Genomic DNA, 25,252 nt, shown 5'->3' with positions numbered 1-25,252 from the left:
TAGTGTAAATATTTTTTTATTTACATTTGATATTCTATATTTGCAAATAAATGTGTAATTATGTGATTAAAGTTAAAAAAAAAAAAAAACATGTATTCTAACGCATAAAGTAAATATAAAAAAAAAAATAATGGAGTACATTCATTCAGTAATAATATATGCAAATAATCATTTTTTTTTATTATACAAAAGTAATTGCATTTAAAGTTTAGTGGGCAAAAAGAGAAATAAGCCTATTTAAAAGCTAATTCAACTTATAAATTTAACTCACAACCATAAATTTAAAAATTAAGTCAAATAATAAAGCCTAATCCATAGATCTCAAACCCAAAAAAGTCTTGTCGAAAAGCTCTTGAAATCATTAAAGACCGCCCAAGGCCACTACCATCTCTATCTGATTACATGAACTTAATTAGAGAAAAAACCACTCAACAAAGAAATAATAAAACAATAACATAATAAGCAATCAAACAGAAAATTCAAATCACATACATTAAGATTCTCACGGCAAATCACAACCAACATCAACCATACTCAAACTAATCAAAAGCTCAAAATATACGTGATTCACTAATAAATGAACACCACATAAAAGAATGTGATATAACAGAGCCAAAGGGAGTATGAATCGTCGAATACAGCTGTAACGACCCGGAAACCGGACCGCTACCGGCGTTAGGATCCAGATCGACTTAAGGTCGTCGGGACCGTAGCAAGCCTACTATGCATCCTGTACATCTGATAAAATCTCATACATGATCATACATTTTCATAAAAACTTTAAACTTTCCATATACCAAGCTTGACCTGCACATACATCATAACTGTAAACATAAAACCCCTTATTGGAGCCTTCATCAAATGCTCCAGTTGGATCAATATCTCATATGTCAAGCCTGGTTCATCATAACTCATTATTAAAACATTTACATAAAAATCATGTACAACAGAGATTTACAACTGACATTAGGGCTAAGCACAATACTAATCCTCAATCCATTACATTCCATTACAATACATGTCCACTACAACTCTATTACATAACATGACTATTACCCTTGCTGACTTCCTGCTATCTCTGACCCTGCAAACCTGGGGGTTAGGGGAAAGGGGTGAGCTACTAAAGCCCAATGAGCAGAACAGTAAAACAATTAATTAAACATATACTTTCATGAAATGCATCACATCACAAACAATTCACATCATGGATAGATTTGTCGCCACTAACCCTCCACATACCCAATCGTGCCAGGGGCATAGACTAGGCCTCACTGGACTTTCTCTTAAACATGACATAACATAACATATCCAATTGTGCCAGGGGTGTAGCCTGGACTTCACTGGTCTTTCTCTTACATAGTGCCAGGGGCGTAGAATGGGCCTCACTGGTCTTTACCTCACATCGTGCTAGGGTCGTAGAATGGGCCTCACTGGACTTTCATACCGTATCATAACATATCATATCGAGGGCTAGTGGGTCATCCAATATCCATCCACATCAATATCATATTATGCAATGCATTATATTCGTGAATTCTAATACAAAACAACCTAGTACATATCATGGCATTCGTGATGCATGAACATGCTAAAACATTTCATTTACTTTAAAACATAGTTTAGTTCTACTCACCTCTGGCTGACTCTGAACTAACTCTGAAGCAGCTACCTCACTGTTGATCACTTCGGTTCCTCAGGTCTAATCCTACACAGGTGGACTCTAATGAGGGACCAAACATACTCGAACATAACTCTAAACAACTCCCCAAAAACCCCCTAAAACATCACAAAACATGCATTGAAAACAGGTAAAGGAAGGCTGGGCAGGGGACTTTTGGCGGCAGGTTCGGCGGCCGAAGGTCCTTTCTAGAGCCGAAAGTCATGCACTTTCGGAAGCAGGTTCGGCGGCAGAAGGTTCTACCCAGATCCGAAAGTCAGGCACTTTCGGGGGCAGGTTCGGCGGCCGAAATCCCTTTACAGATCCGAAAGTCCAACCTTCGGGGGCATGTTAGGCGGCCCAAAAGCTGCCTCCCATGCAGGTTCGGCTACCGAACATGGTTTCGGCGGCCGAACCTGGTTCCCTCCGAACGTCAGGTCCGAATCTGTCACAAGCATCCAGCCACCCAAAACTTTCCAACATGCAACCAACTCTTCCAAAACATGCATAAATATATTATCAAGCATATAGGGGCATAAAACTAGCCTATACCCCAACAAACATCACATATCAACATATTAAACATACATTTATCATTAAACTAACATAAACCCTAACTTTTTAGATCTACTCTAAAACATGCATCATATACCCTTAACCCCTTGTAAAACTTACTTAAAACATATAAAAAGATGATGATATACACTTACCTCTTGAAGATCGAGGGTTGGTGCGACCCAATTGGGAGATTGAGGAGAAAACGAGCTCCGGGGGTCTCCAAGCTTCAAAACTTGATCTTGGCTTAGAAATCTTCTAAAACAATATGAAAACTTGTAAAAACTCTGAGAGATTTGAAGGAAACATAAAATCAACCATGGAGGGTCAAGAACTCACCTTTGCCCGAAAATGGAGAGAAAAAAACTCGCCCATTTTCGGACAGGGGGCCTTTTATAGGTGGCTGGCCAGACCACCTTCGGGGGCCAAAGATGCTTCCACAACTCCACCATGTTCGGCGGCCGAACTTGAGGTTCGGCGGCAGCAAAAGGGAGCCACCTTCGGCGGCCGAACCTGGCATTTCCCTTTCAAAACTTTATTTTCTTTTCAAAACCCAAATCTTTCTTCATTAAAACCATAAAAACATATGAAAATATTTTAGAAAACCTTTATTTTACCCTTCTAGAAGGCTCCGACACTCGAGAATTCTGGATTCCAACGGAGATTCCGCCGGAAGGTAGGAATTCCGACACAAAAGTCTAGCCGGGTAATACAACAGCGGTGTGGTTTAGAGTTGTCATTGCTACCAGTCAATTTTCTTTCTAAAGTAGAGACAAAACTTTTCATTTCGAATTAGGTACAAAACAGATCCACATGTAACCAAATTCAAATAAGTCTCAACCACTAAATCAAATATACAAAAGTAGACAAAAATGACTGGAGAAGAGATGTTGAGGCCAATGCCTCTCACCATCGATCAATAAATGAAATCCTCAAACTTAATTTTTCTCTATTTATTTACAAATAATCACTTCTTAAAATTGTAAGTCTCATGATGAAATTCATTATTTATGAACATATATTTTTTATTGGACAACGTGTTCTATAAGTTATATATATTTCAATATACCCACTAATCAAACAAGTGAAATTGGTGTTGTTTGGAAAAAAAACATACCAAAATCATCATTATATCGTCTCAAGAGAAATATCTATTTTGAATTAATGGAGGGAGGCTAGACATGGTAATAAGAGGGTGGCTGGAACTCATATTGTTGATGATAATTTATTATTATGGAAAACTCCTGTTTATGGAAGTTTTAAATGTAATATTGATGTATCAGTTTTAGCGAGAGGAGGTTATAGTTGTGGAATGATTATTCGAGATCATTTAGGTGGATGTTCTGTTTGGGCAATTGGTTGTGCTTTCAGGAACTAAGGATCCAATTTAAAGAAAAGCATTATGTTTTAGAGAGGGGTTGAGCTCGGTTAAAAGTACGAATTATTTTGTTAGGCCATGAAGAAGTTCCAGAGTATCCATCAAGAATAGAAAATATTTTGACTAAGTTATTGTGTTGCTATGCTGCTTAATTTATTTAGTTATTTACTGCTTACATAATTAGTCAAATGTTGTTGAGATTTTTCAGCATTTGTTAGCTGAAATAAAGGATCTACTGCCCTTAGAACAGGTCCTGATTAGTTATTCACTTTTCTCTATTTATTACTTGTAATTGCAGCAGATTGGGAAAAAAAATACAATCAACTTCTCACTTTGAGAATTAATTCTTTCGGCTTTGATTGGGACCTATCAATTGGTATTAAAGCCGCACTTATCTTACTTTCTTTTTTTCTCCTATGGCAACCAACAAAGAGCGAATCGAAAATTTGGAAGTTGGCTTAGGCTAGCTCCAAGATAACCTGTAAAAAATGGAACGGGGAATTAGTGATGAGTTGCAGCCATTACTAGATTTTTCGAACTTACACTTTATAGCAAAGAAACAACCAGCAGTGCAAATGACCAAGCCAGCCAGATTCGCACTCGCCAAGATGAATCCAAAGAAGGGGAAAAACCGTTATACTCTGCTAAATTAGCAAAACTAGAGTTTTCGAAATACTCTGGAGATGATCCAACCGAATGGTTCACCCGAGTTGATCAGTTCTTCGAGTATCAAGGAACACCAGAATCAGAGAAGGTGTCTTTGGCTTCTTATCACCTTCGGGGTGAAGTGAACGAGTGGTGGCAGTGGCTACGCAGAACACACTCAGAGGCAGGAAGACAGGTGACGTGGGAAATTTTTTCTGCCGAATTATGGTCCCGATTTGGACCAACTGATTGTGAGGATTTTGACGAATCATTATCAAAAATCCGGCAAACAGGGCCTCTGTGTGAGTATCAGCATGAGTTTGAAAGGCTGGGGAACCGTGTTAAAGGCTGGACTCAGAAGGCACTGGTGGGGACTTTTATGGGAGGTCTCAAGACCGAAATCTCTGAGGGTATTCATATGTTCAAGCCGCAGACTCTTAAAGATGCAATTAGCCTAGCTCGTATGAGGGATGAGCAATTGTTGCGACAAAAGAAGGCAATTCGCCCATCTTTTCAACCGCGCTCCTCTCCCCCAACAAAATCCAAACAGAGCACGCCTATTATGCGACTCTCTTGGGAGGAGATGCAGAATCGTCGAGCTAAGGGACTCTGTTTTAACTGTGATGAGCGATTTTTTCCTGGACACAGGTGCTCCAAACCGCAACTTCTTCTTCTTGATAGGGGAATTAGAATTGAGGAGGAAGATGATGATAGCGAGCCAGAAATTTCACTGCATGCTCTCATTGGATGGTCATCGGCTGGTACAATGCGGGTAAATATACGAATCAATTCGGTGGAATTAATTTGTCTAATTGACAGTGGATCCACCCATAACTTCATCAACAATCGAATAGCAAGATTATTAAAATTATCTGTGGAGCCGACTTCACCATTCAACGTGAAGGTAGCCAATGGAGACCCTCTGCAATGCAATGGCAAATTCAAGAATATTCCTACTCTTTTACAGGGAATTTCCTTCGCTATCACATTCTATTCCTTGCCAATCTTGGGATTAGATGTGGTATTGGGTGTTCAATGGTTGCGCAAATTGGGTACTGTTCAGTGCAACTGGGATAAATTAACAATGGATTTTCTGTGGAAAGGGGAGCAACACCATTTACAGGGAATCAAAGAGCAGCCGATTAAAGCTTCTTCTTTCAGAGTAATGGCCAAAGAATTTAGAGCCCATAATTCACTCTTTGCCATTTGCGTGGAAGACACTTCGTCAGTCTTTTCCGATGGAATTCACCTAGAGATGAAGCTTTTATTGGATCAGTTTTCAGATATCTATCAAAAGCCAAGCCATCTTCCTCCAGAGCGTGAAATCAACCTTAAGGAAGGCACTAACCCTATTAATGTTTGTCCCTACCATTATGCTCACTTTCAGAAAGCAGAAATTGAGAAGCAGGTTCACGAAATGTTGAAATCTGGTTTTATTCTGGCAAGTACCAGTCCTTTCTCTTCACCTGTATTACTTGTTCGAAAGAAAGATGGCACTTGGCGTTTCTGTACAGATTACAGGGCTCTGAATGAGGTCACGATTCGAGACAGATTCCCAATTCCTACGGTTGACGATATGTTGGATGAGTTGTATGGAGCAACCTATTTCACCAAACTGGACTTTGTTGCTGGATTCCACCAAGTTCGAGTCCACTCTACTGATGTTCACAAAACTGCCTTCCGTACTCACAACGGACACTACGAATACCTGGTAATGCCTTTTGGCTTGTGTAATGCTCCCTCTACTTTCCAGGCACTCATGAACACAATTTTTCGTGCTCACTTGCGAAAATTTGTGTTAGTCTTTTTTGATGATGTGTTGATCTATAGCCCCACTTGGGAATCACACTTACAACACGTCCGCACTGCTTTTGAATTATTGAGGCAACATCAGTTTTATATCAAACTCAGCAAGTGCACCTTTGGACAGCAGCAAATAGAATATTTGGGACACATCGTCTCTTGTAATGAAGTTCAGGTTGATCAGGGGAAGATACAGGTTATGATTAATTGGCCTAAACCCACTAATGTCTCTGACTTGCGTGGCTTTTTAGGCTTGACAAGTTATTACCGTAAATTTGTTCGTGATTATGGAACAATTGCTCGGCCACTAACAAATCTACTGAAAAAGGGCCAATTTATCTGGATTGAAGACGCAGACGATGACTTTACTGTATTAAAAAAAGCCATGGCCTCCACACCAATTCTTGCGATGCCAAATTTTGAAGCCCCTTTTATCATCACCACTGACGCTTCAAACAATGGTATCGGTGTTGTTTTGTCACAACAGGACCGACCAATTGCTTTCATGAGTCGTGCTCTTGGTGTTTCGAAACAGTCTTGGTCCACTTATGCCAAAGAGATGTTGGCGATTCTGCAAGCTATTCAGACATGGCGCCTTTATTTGCTTGGCCGAAAGTTTTATATCCAAACTGATCAACGCAGCTTAAAGTACATGGTGGAGCAGAGAGTTATCACACCTGAATAGTAAAAGTGGGTCTCCAAGTTATTGGGCTATGATTATGAAATCATTTACAAACTTGAAAAGGAGAATACAGTTGTCGATGCCATATCTAGAATTACAGGCAGCCTAAGCCTCAACGCCCTTTTTATTCCTCATACTTCACTTTGGAATCAGATTAAAGCTACAATTTCTACTCATCCCTACATGATCAAACTTGACAGATTAGTTTCGGAAAACCCAGGAGTTCCTTACTCTTGGCGTAATGGTTTAATTCTCTATAAAAATCGGGTTGTGGTGCCTCCTAAATTTGATTTGACTCTCAAGATTTTGCAGGAATTTCATGATTCTCCTTGTGGAGGACATTCTGGAGTATTGCGCACATGTAAGAGAATTGCTCCGCTGTTTTATTGGCCTTTGATGAGGAAGCAGATTATGGAGTACATAGCTGCCTGTACTGTTTGTCAGAAAAACAAAGCCACCACTTCTTCCCCAGCTGGCCTTTTACAACCATTACCGATACCTCATCAAGTCTGGGAAGATGTAGCCATGGAGTTTATCGATGGTTTGCCTACTTCTCATGGTAAAAACTCAATTTTGGTGGTCATTGATCGTCTCACTAAGTACTCCCACTTCCTACCATTATCCCACCCATATTCTGTTAGAATTATTGCTGATAAGTTTATCGACGGGGTTGTCAAATATTATAATGCCTTGTTCAATTGTCAGCGATCGCGACCCCATTTTTATGAGTAAGTTCTAGCGGGAGTTTTTCAAACTTTATGGTATCCAATTAAATATGAGTTCTTCTTACCATCCCGAAACAGATGGCCAATCGGAAGTTATAAATCGTACTTTGGAACAATACCTACGCTGCTTTGCATCTTAGCAGCCTCGGCGTTGGTGTTTGTTTTTACCTTGGGCAGAATATTGGTACAATACTTCTTACCATGTTTCAATTGGTATGTCACCTTTTCTTGCTTTGTACAGTCGTCTGCCGCCCACAGTACCCCATTATGACGCAGGCCATTCTTTAGTTCATGAGGTTGATCAGCTGTTGTCCTCACGGGATGAAATATTGGCTGAATTAAAAACTCATCTCTCCCGTGCTGCTAATAAAATGAAGCACTTGGTGGATATAAGGCGTCGAGATGTCGAGTTTCAAGTTGGCGATCTTGTTTATCTTAAGCTTCAGCCATATCGTCAACATTCAGTTTATTGCAGAGCTTATCGGAAATTGGCAAGCCGTTTTTTTGGGCCTTACTTAATTGAGGAACGCATTGGCAAATTAGCTTATAAATTACAACTTCCAGAGGGGTCCAAAATTCACCCGGTTTTTCATGTTTTTCTTCTCAAAATACATGTTGGTCTTGTTGTTCCTGTGTCTGCGGAGTTGCCCCAATTTACTGTTGATGGTGATTTTCTTTTGGAGTCTGAACAGGTGCTGGATACGAGGATGATCCAAACTGGTTCTGGACTTGAACATGAAAGTTTAGTTCAATGGAAAAAATTGCCTGCAGAAGATGCTACTTGGGAAAATACTAGCGGATTACGTTTGCGTTTTCCAGTTTTGAATCTTGAGGACAAGGTTTCTTTAAATGAGGGAAGCAATGTTAGGCCACGAAGAAATTCTAGAGTATCCATCAAGAATAGAAAATATTTTGACTAAGTTATTGTGTTGCTATGCTGCTTAATTTATTTAGTTATTTACTGCTTACATAATTAGTCAAATATTGTTGAGATTTTTCAGCATTTGTTAGCTAAAATAAAGGACCTACTGCCCTTAGAACAAGTCCTAATTAGTTATTTACTTTTCTCTATTTATTATTTGTAATTGCAGCAGATTAAAAAAAAATATAATCAACTTCTCATTTTGAGAATTAATTCTTTCGGCTTTGATTAGGACCTATCATATTTTTCTTTAAAGATCGAGTATCTGATTGTCTTGATTTTCAATAATTATTAATGATTATAAAGTTTTTATAAATGTGCTATTCAGAGTTAATTTCTCTTTTATTAAAAAACCAGTGAATTAAATTACTCATAATATTATTAGAGTGGCTAATTTTATATTTAATTGTAATTGGAGGTATATTCTCTTTTTTTTTTCAATGATTATAAATTTTTTTTAAATGAGCTATTTGGAGTTATTTTATTTTTTATTAAAAAATCAATAAATTAAATTACTCATGATATTATTAGAGCGATTAATTTTATATTTGGTTATAGTCAAGGGTACACTCTCTTTTATTTTTTGCGTAATTTTTACTTTAATTTAAATAATATGCATTAAGCGTAAATTTTCATTTAAAAAACATAAGTGAAATGAAAATTTAATAATAAAAATAAAAAATAAGTAATTTATACAAAACAAAATATAATCAAATATTTTTAAAAATTTAATTTATTCTTTATTTGAGGAGAAAAAATTTATTTATTTTTAAATTAGAAAAAATTATTTGAAAAAAAATAAACCATACATAATTATATTATAAGTTTTTTTTTCGAAATCAATAATGTCAAACGTTATAGTTTATGCAAGAAACATACATAAAGAAAAATTTCAGTTTGTATGCTAGTTTAGTGGTGGGACTTGAGTTTGATTTTTCAAATGGGCACGAGGCAAAATCAAAGAAGAAAACAGAGAGAGAGCCGAGCCGCAGCCGCAGCAGCAGCAGCGAGTCAAGGGTTTTTGTCGCTACATTAGTGTTCCATCCAAATCGATGATGCCATGGAACCCAAACCCAAGGTCCTCATTTCTTTTTCTTTCCACGTGCCATCTTTTCATTGGCCCTTCACATTTCTCCCTACCACCACTCCCTCTCCTCCTCTTCCTCCTTTAACCATTTTTTCCTCGGTGCTTTTTCTTAAATTTTTATTTTTGTTTTTCTATATTCTCGTCGGAACAGGTACTCTGAATATCTTCATCGGAACGCCTCTTACCTCTCAGACGGCTCCGATAGAAGAAAAAAGAGAAAGTGACAAAAGGGAGCTATCCTTCCTTTTGTTTTTCTGTTTTTATGCGCTAGGTTTTTGATACTGAAGTTTCTCTGATAGCTTAAACGACGACGTTGTTTTCGCCTTCTAGTTTTTTCCTTCTTTTAGCATCGACTGTAAGTAGTTGCTTTTGCTTCATATGGGTTGATTTCTTAGGGTTTTCTTTTCTATAAACTTCACGCTAGAGGAGGCTTCCAGCTGAAGCGAAATTCTGACAAAGTCCTGAAAAAAAAAATAAAGGAACGAAACCGACTTCACTTTTATAATCAGCCAGAAATTTAAAGAGAAAGCAAAGCTCTGCAGCAAAAGGAATCAATTTTTTGTTTTTTTTCTGATGAGTAAGTGCTGATTATCAGTTGACCTTCGGAATTTAGGATAATATTTTGATCTTGGAAATATAGAAAAAATAATAAAGAGGACGAGACTGGAAAAGAATGAGGAATTCGGGTATAATTTGAGGCTGCTAAGTTTGCAACATGAGTTGCGGCAGCAGTAAAAGAGTTCCGGAGGTACAAAATGAGCACCAGCAGCCTGTTTTACGGAGGTCCGTCGAGGTAGAACCGGCGACGGCCACTCAAAATGGTTCTATAACGGCGCCGCAACTGTCAATTGATGAAAGTTTGCTCGTTGACCCCAAATTATTGTTTATTGGCTCCAAGATTGGCGAGGGAGCCCATGGAAAGGTTTATGAAGGAAGGTCAGTGTCCCCTACATCTGCGTTTACGTATGTACAGATATGTAATGGTAGTTCAATGAAGCTTAATCTAGCTTAGTTGTTAAATCGACTTTTTCTTTAATGTCAATTATTTTCCTTTATTTTCTCTATATGTTAAAAAAAAACTAATTTTGAGGTAAATATGACTTATGACGATGAGGTTACCGGTCTTTGAAAGGAAATTTTAGCTGTGGATGGATTTTTTACATAGAAGATTATGTGTTATCACTGAAATAACTTAATTTTTGCTTTGTTAGAATGGATGTGCAGCGACAGAATGTGTATATAATTGATGAATATCCATTCTATAATAGCCATAAACTCTATTCTATTCTTCATAAATTCTGGCATTATATTTTATTTTGATGTGACTGAGATTTATCGGGCTCATTGTCATTGGCATGTAAAATGATATTTGTATTTGTTTTTAGCGTGCTTCTTTTGTCTTTAAATTTTGTAATTTTGGTTGTATATACTATTACTAGATCCTGTTACATTAAATAAAATGTGCAGTCGTGCCTTCGCACCAGTGTCCAAGAGTAGTTTTTCTGGCAGCTAGTGTCCTTGTTATATAGGTGCAGTCAAATATTTTTCCAGGTATGGTGATCGAGTTGTTGCTATCAAAGTGCTTCATCGAGGGAGCACTTCAGAAGAAAGAGATGCACTGGAGAATCGTTTTGCCCGTGAAGTTAACATGATGTCCCGGGTAAAACATGAAAATCTTGTCAAGGTGAGGATTGAAGTTAACTGTCTGCCTGTGGGATTTCCTTTATGTGGTTTTTATTATAATTATTATATTGGTGAATATCTGTTTTCTCTTTATTGTATTGCCATCTATGATCTACCATATCTATTTTCATTTAAGGTTGGATGGTATATTTATGGGCTTTGCAGTTTATTGGAGCCTGCAAGGATCCACTGATGGTGATAGTAACTGAGCTATTACCTGGGATGTCACTCCGTAAGTATTTGATTAGCATTCGCCCAAAACAATTAGAGCTTCGTGTAGCTTTAAATTTTGCTCTTGACATCGCACGAGCCATGGAATGTCTGCATGCAAATGGGATTATACACAGAGATCTCAAACCAGGTACTTAAGGAATATTCTAAAGGAACTTTCACTCACTTAGGCATCCTTTTTTTACAGCTGAAGTTCTTATTTTTGGTTTTTGTAATTTTTGCTGGTTCAATCAGTGGTAGATCTAGAACATCAATCTAAGGGGGCAGGGGTTCTGCGAAGTGGGTCCAACTTTACATATCTGTATGGCATATGTACACTGAATTTGACCATGTGTGGCCCTAGTAATTGTTTCATACTTTTTCGCTTTTGCTCTTATTATTCTAACACTATCCTAGCATTATCCATTTAGGTCAGTGACGCAGCTGAGGTGCTTGAGTTCAATTCCTATTTAGCTTCAATGTTCTCACCAATGATGTATTCACTATTAATGCAGATAATTTGTTGCTTACCACGAATCAGAAGTCTGTGAAGCTTGCAGATTTTGGTCTTGCAAGAGAAGAATCTGTCACTGAAATGATGACTGCTGAAACTGGGACTTACCGCTGGATGGCTCCTGAGGTTTGTGCCTTCGTGCTTGCATAATTTAATTGTTTTAGTTTGATTCGTGACTTGATGTGGTGGAATGCCTTTATAGTGATTGGATATACAGCTTAGAGAATGTAATGCTTCAGAAGGCTTGTCAACCATGTAACTTACAGGCGTATCTGAATATATTTCTTACCTAACAGAAAAGTTTACTTAATGATTTGTTTTTCTTAATGATTCTTTTCCTCTTGCACTCTTTGGCAAGGGTTCATTTTTGTTGTGTTCTTCATTGTCCCTTTGTGGGGGGGGGGGGGGGGGGGGGAGAGACTAAAAGGAAGTTATTTGCCTAAATAACAAATATGCCCCACTTTCTTCCTTAAATCAAATTTATATCAATTTTGCCTAATGGGATCATGGAACCTCATTTTTGACATAGCACTGCACTTCAAAGCACTAACAATGTAATAGGTTACAGCACTGATGTTCTTTGATTTCAGTTAATTTATGGGTGTTAAATGGCCAGGGTAGATTAATTAAATTAGCACCGATCGTTGTTTTCTTTTCTTTTTTTTTTTTTCATTGCAAGGGATATAACATTTACTTCATTGCTCAACTCTTTTACTAACAAAGGCTTTGCAGTTGTATAGTACTGTTACATTGCGGCAGGGTGAGAAGAAGCATTACAATAACAAGGTTGATGTCTACAGTTTTGGAATTGTCTTATGGGAATTGCTGACTAACCGCATGCCATTTGAAGGCATGTCAAATTTGCAGGCTGCTTATGCAGCTGCTTTTAAGGTGAAAAAAAAATTGTCAGCTAGTAATTCATATATACAAGTATTTATTTTTTCTATTAAATTAATTTGGGATTTGTAACTTCAGATGGAAAGATTATTGTCAAGTGCAGTCTTATATAAAGAAATTTTTTGTTTTTATGTCATTTGGTAAATTATAAACTCTTGTCAATTGAGAATGCAGCAAGAGAGGCCCAGTCTTCCAGAGGACGTATCCCCTGATCTTGCCTTTATCATTCAGTCATGTTGGGTTGAAGACCCTAATTTGAGGCCTAGTTTCAGTCAGATCATCCGCATGCTTAATGCATTCCTTTTCACTCTTTCTTCCTCATCAACATCAGTGCCAGAATCTGTTACCAATGAGACAGTGGCATTAAATAATGGCACCATTACTGAGTTTTCTGCTCGAGCAAGAGGAAAATTTGCTTTCCTTCGCCAACTGTTCACAGCTAAGAGGACTAGAAATTCTCAATGAGTGGGTAAAGTTTTGAAACATTTTCTTTTTGTTGCAGCTCAAAGAAATTTGTGGTTTCATAGAGATATATTGTCAATGAATTTGGTTAATTGATTAGATGATGACAATTAGGAAAGGAAGGAGACATTTGAAAAATGATGTTAAGGAATTAGTAAATAAATAGACAAGTAGAGAACTAACATTCTCTGTTGGCCTTGTTGTAAAGCAGATATGTGGATATAGAAAAATCTAATCTTTTTGTCCATATCATTTTTACTGTGTTAACAAATAGTCATTATGATCCAACTTTGCATCCATTTTCAGTTTTTACAATTGAAGGTGAAGAAATTGCCTTTTAGTGCTTGTGTTTGACAGAGATATCGATGAGTACGTAACAGCTTAAAACAACTGGCCTTTCGTGTATGTGTTGGAATTTAATATGCAAGGAAGTTGAAGAATTCACTGTCGTGAGATTGTTTTCTTTTATCCTTTTATTTGAATTAAAAATTTATGCTAATAACATATGATAGTTATACTACAATTTTATTGTCTATTTGTTTCTTTTTCTTTTTTTTTTTTTGTTTAATTTGTTACTGAAGGCTTTATGTCGCTACATTTTTTTTTTTTTGTTTCTTTCTGAATTTTAGAAATAAGCTAAAAGTGCAAAATGTTTGTGGTTGATTTGGCCCAAAAAAAAAAAAAAAACGTGGAGCATTGAGCAGCCCCCCACACCTTCTAATTTTAGTTAGCTTGCATTGCTTGGAAATGAAATGGACATCGCACAACTATCTATGAACTTTGGCCAGCTTCAGTAAGTGTAATAGTATTTATTTTGTATGTTTTATCTTTAGCCAATTTTAGTTACATTAATATAGCAACACCGTATTATCTTGTATTCTTGTCTTTAATAATAATAATAATAATAATAATTCCGAAAATGGAACTTTTGAACTATTGGATTGCTGTGTGGATTAGCAGTTCCTCATCCAAAGTGAAAACAGAATCAGATAAGAATATGGATAGTGGTACGATGACTTCACATTCTCACCACTGTTTTTTTGTTTTTTTTTTTTGGGAATGGAGGGAGGTATTTGACAAATAATTTTTTAATGAGCTTGGAGCATATGGGGGAACATGGTAATTCTCAAACTTTTGTGGTTGTTTTCGTAATGCATTCTATAATCCTCCTGAACGCATCCTTTCTATATAATAGTATTATTTTAATTTTGAAATTTTGCAATCAACATCATTAAATTAAGCCTCAATCATTATTATATATCAACAAAAATTGCTGTTCAATTTTTTTTTTTAATACTATCAAGATAAAAATTCATTATTATTAAAGTTATTGGTTAATTTAATTCGCACCCAATAAATTCATCAACTTCCTTCAAAAATTTAAAGAGATTTAAATTTGAAATTTTTAATTAAAGAAAAAGAAAATCATGTCACTGCGTGAATATCTTCTAAACCATATATATTCACAAAACAATAATTGTAGAAAATTAATGCTCCACAACACAATCAAAATGAGTCTTAAATTTTCAAAAGCTAGCGGACCTTCTCTCCCCTTTATGTTGTTGCTTTGCTTTAGCAATTGTCATTATAGTTTTTCAATGTAATATTTTCTTCTGTAAGAAACCATTTGAATGCAGGGCAGTTTTTGTGTAAATGGACTCAAATTGTCAGTACATATACCAAATATGTTCAAAATTTTCCTTTAAATAAAACATTTCATATGTTATACATATATGCATGCAAAAACGTTAGCACCAATTATTATTATCATTCACAAACATAATACACTTTGATTCCAAAATAAGTTTGGGTTATTTTCCCGATTCCAATAATAATAATAAAAAAAAAACAAACTACAGTTGTTGAATTCCAGTAAGATAGATTCCTTGTGCAAATTAACTAGAGAAGAACATTACTGGTGGATTTGTTCATCCGCTGCATGTATGATCTTTTTTTCTCTCGGCCGAATTGAGATATGTGAGGTCATAGAGGATGATATAATAGTAATTAAACTGCTATTTTATGCAATATAATAATTTTTAAATTATCAGGATTTAATTTAAATATAGAAAATAATAATTTTCAATTATATACATTGTGTAGTAGTGTGATTTGGTGTATGAAATGAGCTTCTGTGCCTTGGGCTGATTTTCTAGACGCGTATAGCTTAAGGGAGCTTGCTGTCCTCCTTGGGGTACCTTGCTCTGTGCTTCGATGATGGCAGCGCCACCGTGTAGGTGGAGATTTCCGTCTGCTAATGACAGCGGGGACTGCTGTGTCTGTGTTTGGGCCTACCAGAGACTAAAGTTTTCGATGTAATATGTGAAATTGGGCCTCACTTTCCATCAATTGTTTTTTTATGCTTTAATGCTTCCAATTGAGAAAAAAAGAAAAAAAGAAGAAGTTAAGACATTATTTTAATATTATTAAATATTGAATATTTTTAGCGGCAAAAGTCTAAGCAAACGTCATCAAGTCGGCAAAATCTTTAATTACAGAAATGTTTATGAATTCTTGGAGGTATGGACGTCCACTGAACAAAGCTTCTTGTCCTAACTTCTCACGACCGTCAGATGGGACGACAACCCACGCGTCGCAATCTCCTGAATTCAACGGTCAACTTCTCAGGCGAACCAAGGTGCACGACGCAAGCACCGCTGCGTTTATGACTGGAAGTCAAAGCCTGTAGTCGAAGTAAAGTTACACAGTAGGAAGGAAGGAAACAACTTTACCCAGGAGAGATTGCATAATCTTTTATGGGATTCACAGAGGATACAGATTTTATATTCTATATTCGCCTACTTCTCTAATCGCTTCCTCCTTTTTCGATTCAGAATCTTCTTCAAAGACTTTCTCTCAGTCAACTCTTCTTTTGTCACGGAAACCACTGTACAAATATGTGTTTTTTGGGATATGGGCTTTATATCTTTACATTTCTCGGCGCCTTCAACTTGGAATTCATAATTCAAAAGTGCAAGGGCGAATTGCAGGAGGAGTTGGGACTATCAACGATGAGGTTCAGTAATCGTAACTGGGAATTTGGATTTTAAAGGAATCAAAGGGAATTGCAGGAGGTTCTTCTGATGAGAAATGGGAGAAAACGTAATTGGAAAAGCGGCGGCTATGCACACGGCAATGAATTCTGTGCAAGCTCTGGGAAGAGGATTCGATGTGAACTTCGATACTAGATTACTGTACTGTAAAGGTTTACCGGGGTCTAGGGTTGTCCAGATTGATGAAGAACATACTAGAAATCTCTATTTGTACGATGATATTGAACTGCCCAGTATTTCCAGAGATATCAACAGGTCTCATGGTTCTAAGAGTCGCCAGAGTTCTGGTGTTTGCACTTTCTATGAGGTATCCGTGCTATGTTTATTGTCTCAACTATCTTCTTATCTGTATTTTGAAAACGACTAGGACTTTATCTTAGAATAATTGGAGTATCAGGCTGAACAATGTCAAGAGTTGCAAATTGAATGTTTAAGAATCAGATTTGTTGTTTGACTGTCTTAAATTTTTTTGTCACTATGATTAAGCCCAACGAGGTGATGAAGGGTTTTTCTCCTATATAAAAAGAGATTCACAAATGGCACAGTAATGTCTTCTGTAGATGTGAACGTTAAATGAACAACTTCGTTGTATTTCATGTTTGAAGCTGTTAAACATGAACTGTATCACTTAAAGTTGATCTAATTTACTTGTTCTGATAACTACTGCAGATGGTGGAGTACTATAATGAAAAGGCTAATATATCTGGAGTTTTTCCCCTTGGTAGCTTCAATTCTGCATTTAGCTTTACAGGCTCTCAGCATATTGATGCTGCAGCAACAAAGTCCCTCTCAGTGGATGGATTTTATCTTCCGCTTGCAAAGCTCCAACTTATGAATTCCCCATTATTGTTGCAGGAAAATGTCAAACAGGCTGTTCCAAATTGTTGGGACCCTTCATCCTTAGCAAGGTATGGATTTCCATTACTCAAGGAGAATATTGGCATAATAGTTTCATTTCTTAATTGCAAGTTGTTTTTGACAGCTTCATTGAAAATTTTGGAACGCATGTTATAACTTCAGTGACCATTGGTGGTAAGGATATGATATATGTTAAACAACATCAGTCATCCCCTTTGTCAACCATGGAGATTAAAAACTATGTTCAGGATATTGGGAATCAGAGGTTCTTCGACACAGAGGATCACACGAGTTCAGGTCCAATGAAAACAAAGGACAAGGCTAGTTTCAGAATATTTCTTTATTTGTTTTTCGTCCTTGTTACTCGTTCTGTCTTGGTAGCCATTGGCTTATTATAGATTATTCTTGAATTTTACAGGGCGGTGATTCTGGCATATTTAACAGCCAAGGAATATATCCACAACCCACAAGTGCTCCATATCTTACTGGGAAAGAAGTATGCATCTATCATTAAATTTATGTTTTTAGAATTGCAGTTATATATGTATATGTATTGTTACTTTATGAAGAAAAGCTTCTTCACTCTTGTCATCATATCAGCCTAGGTCAATGCTTGTGGCAAAACTGAAGTACATATGCCAATAAGTACATGTCAAGATGCTAGACTGAACCCAGTCCCTCCATCTGGACTTCATATAATATCCCTGCTTAAGTTATCTAATTGCACCAATGAAGCATGTGACAAAGCATTTACTTTATTGGGACTCCATTGTGGTCCCTCTTTTGCATTTTACTCTGTATAATACTTCAGTTTGAGTGATTTTTTACCACAACAATATTGCTATTTGAAGTAATGAATTTAATTTGGCATGTGTTGAAAAAGATCGGATGAAGATTGCTAACGCGGGGGAAGTGTGGTATTGAGTTTCATTTTAATATGCATCTAACAAGTTTGTATTTACAAGAATGGCAGGCCTGACTTTGTTTTCAAAGTTTCTCATCATTAATTTCTGAACCATAGAGCCCTTAATGTAAACATTTTCTAAAACTTGTATCAATACAGGATGTCACTGTCATTTTCCGGAGGAGAGGAGGAGATGATCTGGAGCAAAATCACAGCTGCTGGGAAAATACTGTGAAAGGTTCTCCAGTTGTCATTGAGATGAATTTTATTCCTATCACAGATCTCATTAATGGGGCACCTGGAAAAGAGCATCTAACTCGTGCAATTGGTCTATACCTTGAATGTAAGAATCCTCAGATCTCTGTTTACTTGTCCCTTCCCTTCTTATGTGCTGTGTGGCTGACATTAAAGCACTCTTCCTGATTGTGACTTAGAAATATTTAATAATTGTGAACAGACAAGCCCCCGATTGAAGAGCTGAGATATTTTCTGGAGTTTCAGATTCCTCGAATATGGGCTCCTGTACAGGAAAATGTTCCAGGCCACCAAAGAAAGGAACCTGTTTGTCCATCTTTACAATTCAGCATGATGGGACCAAATCTTTATGTAAGCCAGGAGCAGGTATGCAAGAAAAAGATGGTACAACTATTTACATCATGTTGGTCCGCAGCATGAACAATTCTATGACTCGGTCCTAGGATATGAAGAATAATTCCTTTATCAGCTACCACATTTTTGCAAAAAACGATCCTGTACTCGAAGTTTCAACTGATTGAGCTTCTCCCTTGTTTATATGAATCTATTAAATAATATTCATTGATGGAAGTGCAAGTTTCCTGGTCTTCATGTCCAAGTACATACCATTTAAATATGGTGCAGTGTGCATCTGCATTTCTCTATTCATTGTTCATAAATTTGTTTACGGTACATCAATCCTACTAGAAGAAGCAAATAAGAGAGTATACATGGAAAAACTAAGCAACACAACTTTATTCCATCCTTTTTCTCCTTTCTTGAGTTTTCACATTTCAGTAGTCTGGAGCTGGGTCTGCCTCTAAGGCTTAGAATTTTTTCTGTAAATGATTAATATTTGAAATAATTATAAACTTGGTGTCTGGTTTCCCATTCTGTATTATTCAGTGAGCATTTTGTTCTCTAAATGAAATTATAATTATTTACAGCACTTGATGTAGCATCTGAAATTTGTGAATTGTTACCACATTATAAATCCATATATTGGTTTAATGTTTAAACATTGTAAATCCATGTATAGGTAAACTTTATTAACCTTTGGTTTTGCTTTTGGCAAATCATTGGATGCAGGTCTTGGTCGGACGTAAGCCTGTTACGGGCATGCAATTATCTCTTGAAGGAGCTAAGCATAATCGGCTAAGTATTCATATTCAACACGTTATGTCCTGTCCTAAAATCCTTCTTCCATACTGGGACACCCATGTTCCAATTGGTGCTTCCAAGTGGCAGGGACCTGAGGAGCAGGATAGTCGATGGTTTGAGCCAGTTAAATGGAAGAAGTTCTCTCATGTAAGCACTGTACCAATTGAGAACCCTGAAAGCTTTATAGGTGATCTCTCTGGTGTATACATAGTCACAGGAGCTCAGCTTGGAGTGTGGGATTTTGGGTCGAGAAAAGTCTTATACATGAAACTTCTGTATTCCAGACTACCTGGCTGCACCATTCGAAGATCTCTGTGGGATCATGTCCCAAATGACAAGGCAAAGAAAGTCCGTGCTGTAAATAATACCAGCTCGGGTGACTCAAGTTCAGGTTCAATAGAAAACACTGTGGGCAAGAAGTTGGCAAAGTTTGTAGATATGTCTGAGATGAGCAAGGGGCCGCAAGATCCTCCAGGCCATTGGTTGGTTACTGGAGGAAAGCTTGGTGTGGAGAAAGGTAAAATTGTTCTGAGAGTGAAATATTCATTGCTGAATTACTAAGCTCACAGTTGCGTTTGCATGATGATGTGCAATGGTATGTTAACATCCATCCATATAAACCACTGCTACTATGAGCCCCTGACTTGGGAGGATATGCAAGTAGGTGCTTTTTGGGGTGGGGTTTCTCCCAATTTCAGAGACCAGTTCTGTTTTCTTGGTTATCTGTGAATTTTTGTAGAGAAGTTTAATTTCTCCTTATTGAGTGATGAAAGGATGTAGAGTTTGTCTTTCAATGAGATAGTTCATATATTTATAATACACTTAGAATTCTTTCGTGCAGACACATTCTTGTTCTTCATCCCAGTGTTCCCAACCTGAACGTTATCAATCCTTTTGTGGTTGCTACTTGCCTATTCCTGAACTGTGAAATTAACTTAAAGCAGCTTGATTTGGCGGATAGCAAGAGAGAAGTTGCAATTATTTTTCAGGATTTTGGTAAATTTCAGGCAGGAAGTTAAATATTACGAAGTGAAATCATAGCTCCAAAGAAGTGTGACCATAATTGCTTTATTCCATCCCACTCTGTTGTCGAAAGATGGGAATTTACTTGTACATATTAGATGGCACTTGAAAGCATAGGCCCCTTTTGGCGACCTCTGCATAACCGGCCATATTACTAAGTATCCTTGTATTCTATTGCAATTAAAAGCAAATTTTCGTCAATCTTTTAAGTGTTGCTAGAATTGACCTCCCTCGAAAGTTTGTCCAAATTGCCAATTGGCAGGCACTACATTGTAGCTGGAGACAGTCCTGCCGTCGCTGGTGGTAACTCTAAAGGAGAGGCTTTGGCCACTGAGGAATGAGTTGCTCTGCCAATTTTGTCCCCAATTTCTTGACATAGTTTGCCACCCCGTTCTGGACCCCTTGACGGACACTGCCCGGACATCCCCTGCTCCACCCACATTCGTTATCAGGACCAAGTTGAAGTAAGAATTACCATTGATGGTGAACCTCAATCCCCCTTTTTTCAAACATGGGACCCTGTCAGAAAACAACTCAATAATTTGGATTTTCAAAAGTCACAGCAAAAGAAAGAGAATTATATGGTGAAACTCAATCCCGCTTTTTTTACACATGAGAACTTCATCTAATGCCTGGAGTTTTGACTTATGACTTTGAAAGGGACCCCCTTCAATAGAAGTATGTCCATGATTGTTCTGCCTGGACTCTATTGAGTTGTATGATGAAATAAATTACCTTCTGAAGAGTACAGGAACAATTCCAGCTCGATATTGAGCAATCTGCAAGAAAGCAGGCTCAGCCAAATCAAAATGTTGGAGAGGGGGATTGCACCAACCACCATTATCATTGGATAAAGCATAATTTGGTGGGCAGAAGTTGGTGGCTGTGACAGTGATGGTTCGAGAGAGACACCACTTTGGATCATTGTTGCAGCGTATCTGGAAGCAGGCACCACAGCTGAAGCCATTGTTAAAAAGGGCAGTGCTTAGAGCTGCGGTGTGTGTTCCATATCCTTGGCTGTACAGGTTTCCGTATCCACAAGCACCACCTGCGGGGCAACACCAAGTACACCTTCACGTAAGGCTTTTTGTTTAAAAAGAAAAAAAAGAAAAAAAGAAAATGAAGCGGTAATTGGTAATTGAAGACTTTCTTGCTTACCCATTGTGCCTGAAGCATCACTGCCTCCATAGAATGTAGCATGGGCACTCTGCCAGCCACCAAGGTTGTGGTCTCCATAAGTGCCATGAACACATAAGCTGAACACAACTAGTATGCGAAGAAATGATAAGATTTGCATTCTTGCTTTACTGATGCAAAGAGAGAAATTGGGAACTAAGGTTGGAAGGTGGCAGTTAAAAGAAGCGTGGCAGGGGCTATTTATAGTAGAAGTGGTGCATGGATTGGTGACACGAGATGGTTCAGGACCAGCCACCAGAGATGATAATTTTTGGTCAATAAGCATGCATGCATGCATGCATCCACTATATTAGTCTCAGATTTATTGTTATTGTTAAATCAGAATCTAAAAACCATCATTATTATTACTTTTGAATGTAGATAGAAGAAAGATCCTGTATCGGATGGAAGGTTGGTTTGTGCAATGGGCTTAATAACGATCATCACGAGAGAGTGACACGTAAGCAAATAGTTGGACGGTTGGGAACATGTGAGCAAGATCAATAGTGGTTTAGCTAACAATTGATTGGGTAGGCATTGACAAGCTGGCCGATCGACCAAGCAACAAGTCGTTTAGGAAGGTAATGACTAGTCAAAGCTACAAGAGTTTACAACTTGAAGCAGCAAATAATGAATAGCCGACACAAACAATAAGAACTAAGCATAAGAAGAAGAAGGAGGAACAGATGCCCTACTGGAAGCTCCCACAAGAAATTTTGGATATTGCAATCCAAGGTTACAAGACAGTTTTCGCCAGTCACAAAGTGGCTTCCGCCAGATCATTCGAGCGTTAGACTCACTAAATAAGGTCACAAGTCAGTTTTCGCCAGGTCAAGTTATAAGACAGTTTTCGCCAGATCATTCAGGTGTTGGACCCATTAAACAAGACTATAAGGTAGTTTTCGCCAAATCATTCGAGTATTTGTCCTATTAAATAAGATCACAAGGCCGTTTTCATCAAGATAGATCATAAGAAAGTTCCCGCCAGACCATTCAGACTTTGTTCCTTGTAAATAGGTCACCCGCACCAAGAGAACTCAAGAGGGGTATACTGATCCCAAAGAACAAGGGGAGCCAATCGAAGATTAAAGGATAAATTAAAGATAAGAAAAACAAACATGGTATCATACAAGGCAGAGGCGAGTAACCGCCAACCCACATTTTCAGATATTTACTCTATTGTACGAAAAAATATTATGTGAGTTAAAACCCATAGGCGTATACATTTTTGCTAACAAATAAGATACGCAAAATAAACATTTTCATTACAAAATACTACAACGAGACAAAAGGGACTCAAATAAAGTTTCAATTACATCAAAATTTTCAAAATCTATCTTATCTTAGGGAAAGACGTTTGAAAGACCATGCGAAGAACTGTCTCTCCAACTACCTTCCTGACCTTACCCTCAAAATCTATCTTGGATAATCTTATCCCTTTCCTTAGGGCTGCAACACTAAAAAGACGGTATAGTCGGACTGGTTGCAGTCCTTAGCGCTAAGTAATATAATTGCACCTTCATGAAGGCTCAAGAATCACAACACTGAAGAGGCATTATAGTTGGGCGGATACAACCTTCAACAATATGCCTGTGTCTTCACAGAAACTCACATTCAACTGCTTTTCGTAGATCACGACAACATCCTCCTCACAAATCTAGTTATCCTTAAAAAAAAGAAAGAAAACGCTCCATTTCAAGTCTCCCGAGGATGGCAGTCGCCAACACAAAAAGAAAAAAGAGTGTTCTTATACAGTGATGTAGCTGACAAAACCTTTAATATAGCCAAAGAATAAGGACGGTATTATGACCAAGAGAAGGCAAAACGATGCAAACAATCAAGTTGTGCCGCATGGTCGATAAGACGAAACGTCACTTTTGAATCTAAAGAATCAAAGATTAGCGGAAGACCTCTGATACTATATAACAATCGCCCAAAGTAAGCCATGAGATGTCACTATGGGATAGGGCCACGTGGCAAGGACCGGATGAATAAGAAAGATGGTCCATCTCGAAAAAGAAAGATTCGGCACCTCAAACACCCGAGCCATCACCAAAAGACTCGCCCTTCCCTCAACAAGGTGAGTCTCAACACGAAATTACTATTATCACGCATATTAAGCCTATAATCACAGGATTCTCACTTATTATGTAACGACCCGGAAATCGGACCGTTACCGGCGCTAGGATCCAGATCGGCTTAAGGCCGCCGGGACCCGTAGCAAGCCTGACATATAACCTGTAAACCTGTATAATCCCATACATGATCAACAACATACATAAAAATTAAAACTTTTCTTTCCATATACATCAATCATACTCAACCTGTGCATGCACTGTATATAACATAAATCATAAACATTGATCCCTCTGTGGGATCTCATCAGTGCCCCCAAATGGGTGACATAACATATGTAACGACCCCAAAATGGACCGTCACCGGCGCTAGGATTCAGGTCGGCTTAAGGCCGCCAGAACCCGTAGCAAGCCTGCTATACTCTCTGTGTACCTGTAAAACTCATACATGATCATACATTTTCTGTGAAAATAAAACTCTTTGCTGAACCAAGGCTTAACCTGTGCATGCACTATCTCTGTACTCTGTACTCTGTACTCTGTACTCTGTACTCTGTACTCTGTACTCTGTTGTAACGCCCCGGAAATCCGGACCGTTACCGGCGCTAGGATCCAGATCGGCGTAAGGCCGCCGGGACCCGTAGCAAGCCTAACATACATCCTGTTTATCTGTTTAATCCCATACATGATCAACAAACATACATAAGAATTAAAAACTTTTCTTTTCTTCATTTACCAAACTCAACCTGTGCATGCACTATATTCATCATATACATAAACATTAATCCCTCTGTGGGATTTCATCAAAGCCTCAATGGGCAATATATATATCCTGTGTTGAGTTGGTTCACATATACATCATAAAATAAGATCATGTACATACCAAGGGATTAACATATACTATGGTCAAGCACAACTCTATCCTCAATAACATAATTACATTCTTATCATTTGTCATGTCCACAAACTCTAGCTATTACATACATATGACTTTTCTCTTCTTTTCTTCTCTATCAATCCCGTACCTGCAAACCTGGGGTTAGGGGAGAGGGGTGAGCTAAAAGCCCAGTGAGCAGAAACTGAAAACATTATATTAAAGTTCATGCTTTCATGAAATGCATCATATCACAGACAATCCACATCAAGGGTGAACCTGTCACCAATTAGTCCCAACATAGTCTCGTGCCAGGCCGTAGCATGGGGTCCTGGTCTTCCTGTCATAACATATATAAAGCCTCGTGCCAGGCCGTAGCATGGGGTCCTGGTCTTCCTGTCATAGCATATATAAAGCCTCGTGCCAGGCCGTAGCATGGGGTCCTGGTCTTCCTGTCATACATACATAAAGTCTCGTGCCAGGCCGTAGCATGGGGTCCTGGTCTTCCTGTCATAACATACATAAAGTCTCGTGGACTAATTGGATCATACAGCATTCACCCACAACCACAAAATAAAATGCAATGCGACATATTCGTGTACTAATGCAATCAGCCTATTACATATCATCATGATGCGTGAAGCATGCCCAAACCATTCAGTTATTTGATTTAA

General features: G+C 37.8%; 3 protein-coding genes across 4 annotated transcripts; 2 read left to right on the top strand and 1 right to left on the bottom strand.

Annotated features, from left to right (window-relative positions):
• The first annotated feature begins 9,513 nt into the window (after positions 1–9,513).
• LOC110620996 (serine/threonine-protein kinase STY13) lies at positions 9,514–13,472 on the top strand. The gene is made up of 6 exons (XM_021764979.2): positions 9,514–10,390; positions 11,006–11,138; positions 11,303–11,498; positions 11,863–11,987; positions 12,594–12,752; positions 12,933–13,472. Exons 1-6 carry the CDS (start codon positions 10,170–10,172, stop codon positions 13,221–13,223), a joined length of 1,125 nt encoding a protein of 374 aa, XP_021620671.1. The 5' UTR covers positions 9,514–10,169; the 3' UTR covers positions 13,224–13,472.
• A 2,243-nt stretch (positions 13,473–15,715) lies between these two features.
• LOC110620852 (MACPF domain-containing protein CAD1) lies at positions 15,716–20,270 on the top strand. 2 transcript variants are annotated; one of them, XM_021764779.2, is made up of 8 exons: positions 16,482–16,580; positions 16,943–16,994; positions 17,129–17,181; positions 17,256–17,451; positions 17,550–17,627; positions 18,195–18,378; positions 18,493–18,656; positions 19,359–20,270. In XM_021764779.2, exons 1-8 carry the CDS (start codon positions 16,489–16,491, stop codon positions 19,989–19,991), a joined length of 1,452 nt encoding a protein of 483 aa, XP_021620471.1. In that variant the 5' UTR covers positions 16,482–16,488; the 3' UTR covers positions 19,992–20,270. The 2 variants fall into 2 exon arrangements, with proteins under 2 accessions (XP_021620470.1, XP_021620471.1); XM_021764778.2 differs by having other exon boundaries at positions 15,716–16,580; positions 16,943–17,181.
• A 198-nt stretch (positions 20,271–20,468) lies between these two features.
• Positions 20,469–21,960, bottom strand: LOC110620853 (expansin-A8). Its single transcript, XM_021764781.2, has 3 exons — positions 21,612–21,960; positions 21,189–21,501; positions 20,469–20,972 (listed from the first exon to the last, which is right to left on the bottom strand). The coding sequence occupies exons 1-3, from the start codon at positions 21,925–21,927 to the stop codon at positions 20,669–20,671; spliced, it is 933 nt and encodes a 310-aa protein (XP_021620473.2). The 5' UTR covers positions 21,928–21,960; the 3' UTR covers positions 20,469–20,668.
• Positions 21,961–25,252: the final 3,292 nt, after the last annotated feature.

This window comes from Manihot esculenta, chromosome 8 (genome assembly GCF_001659605.2).
Source record: "Manihot esculenta cultivar AM560-2 chromosome 8, M.esculenta_v8, whole genome shotgun sequence".
Taxonomy (NCBI): domain Eukaryota; kingdom Viridiplantae; phylum Streptophyta; class Magnoliopsida; order Malpighiales; family Euphorbiaceae; genus Manihot; species Manihot esculenta.
The sequence above is the reverse complement of the archived record's forward strand: the minus strand, read 5'-3'. Positions and strand labels throughout refer to the sequence as shown.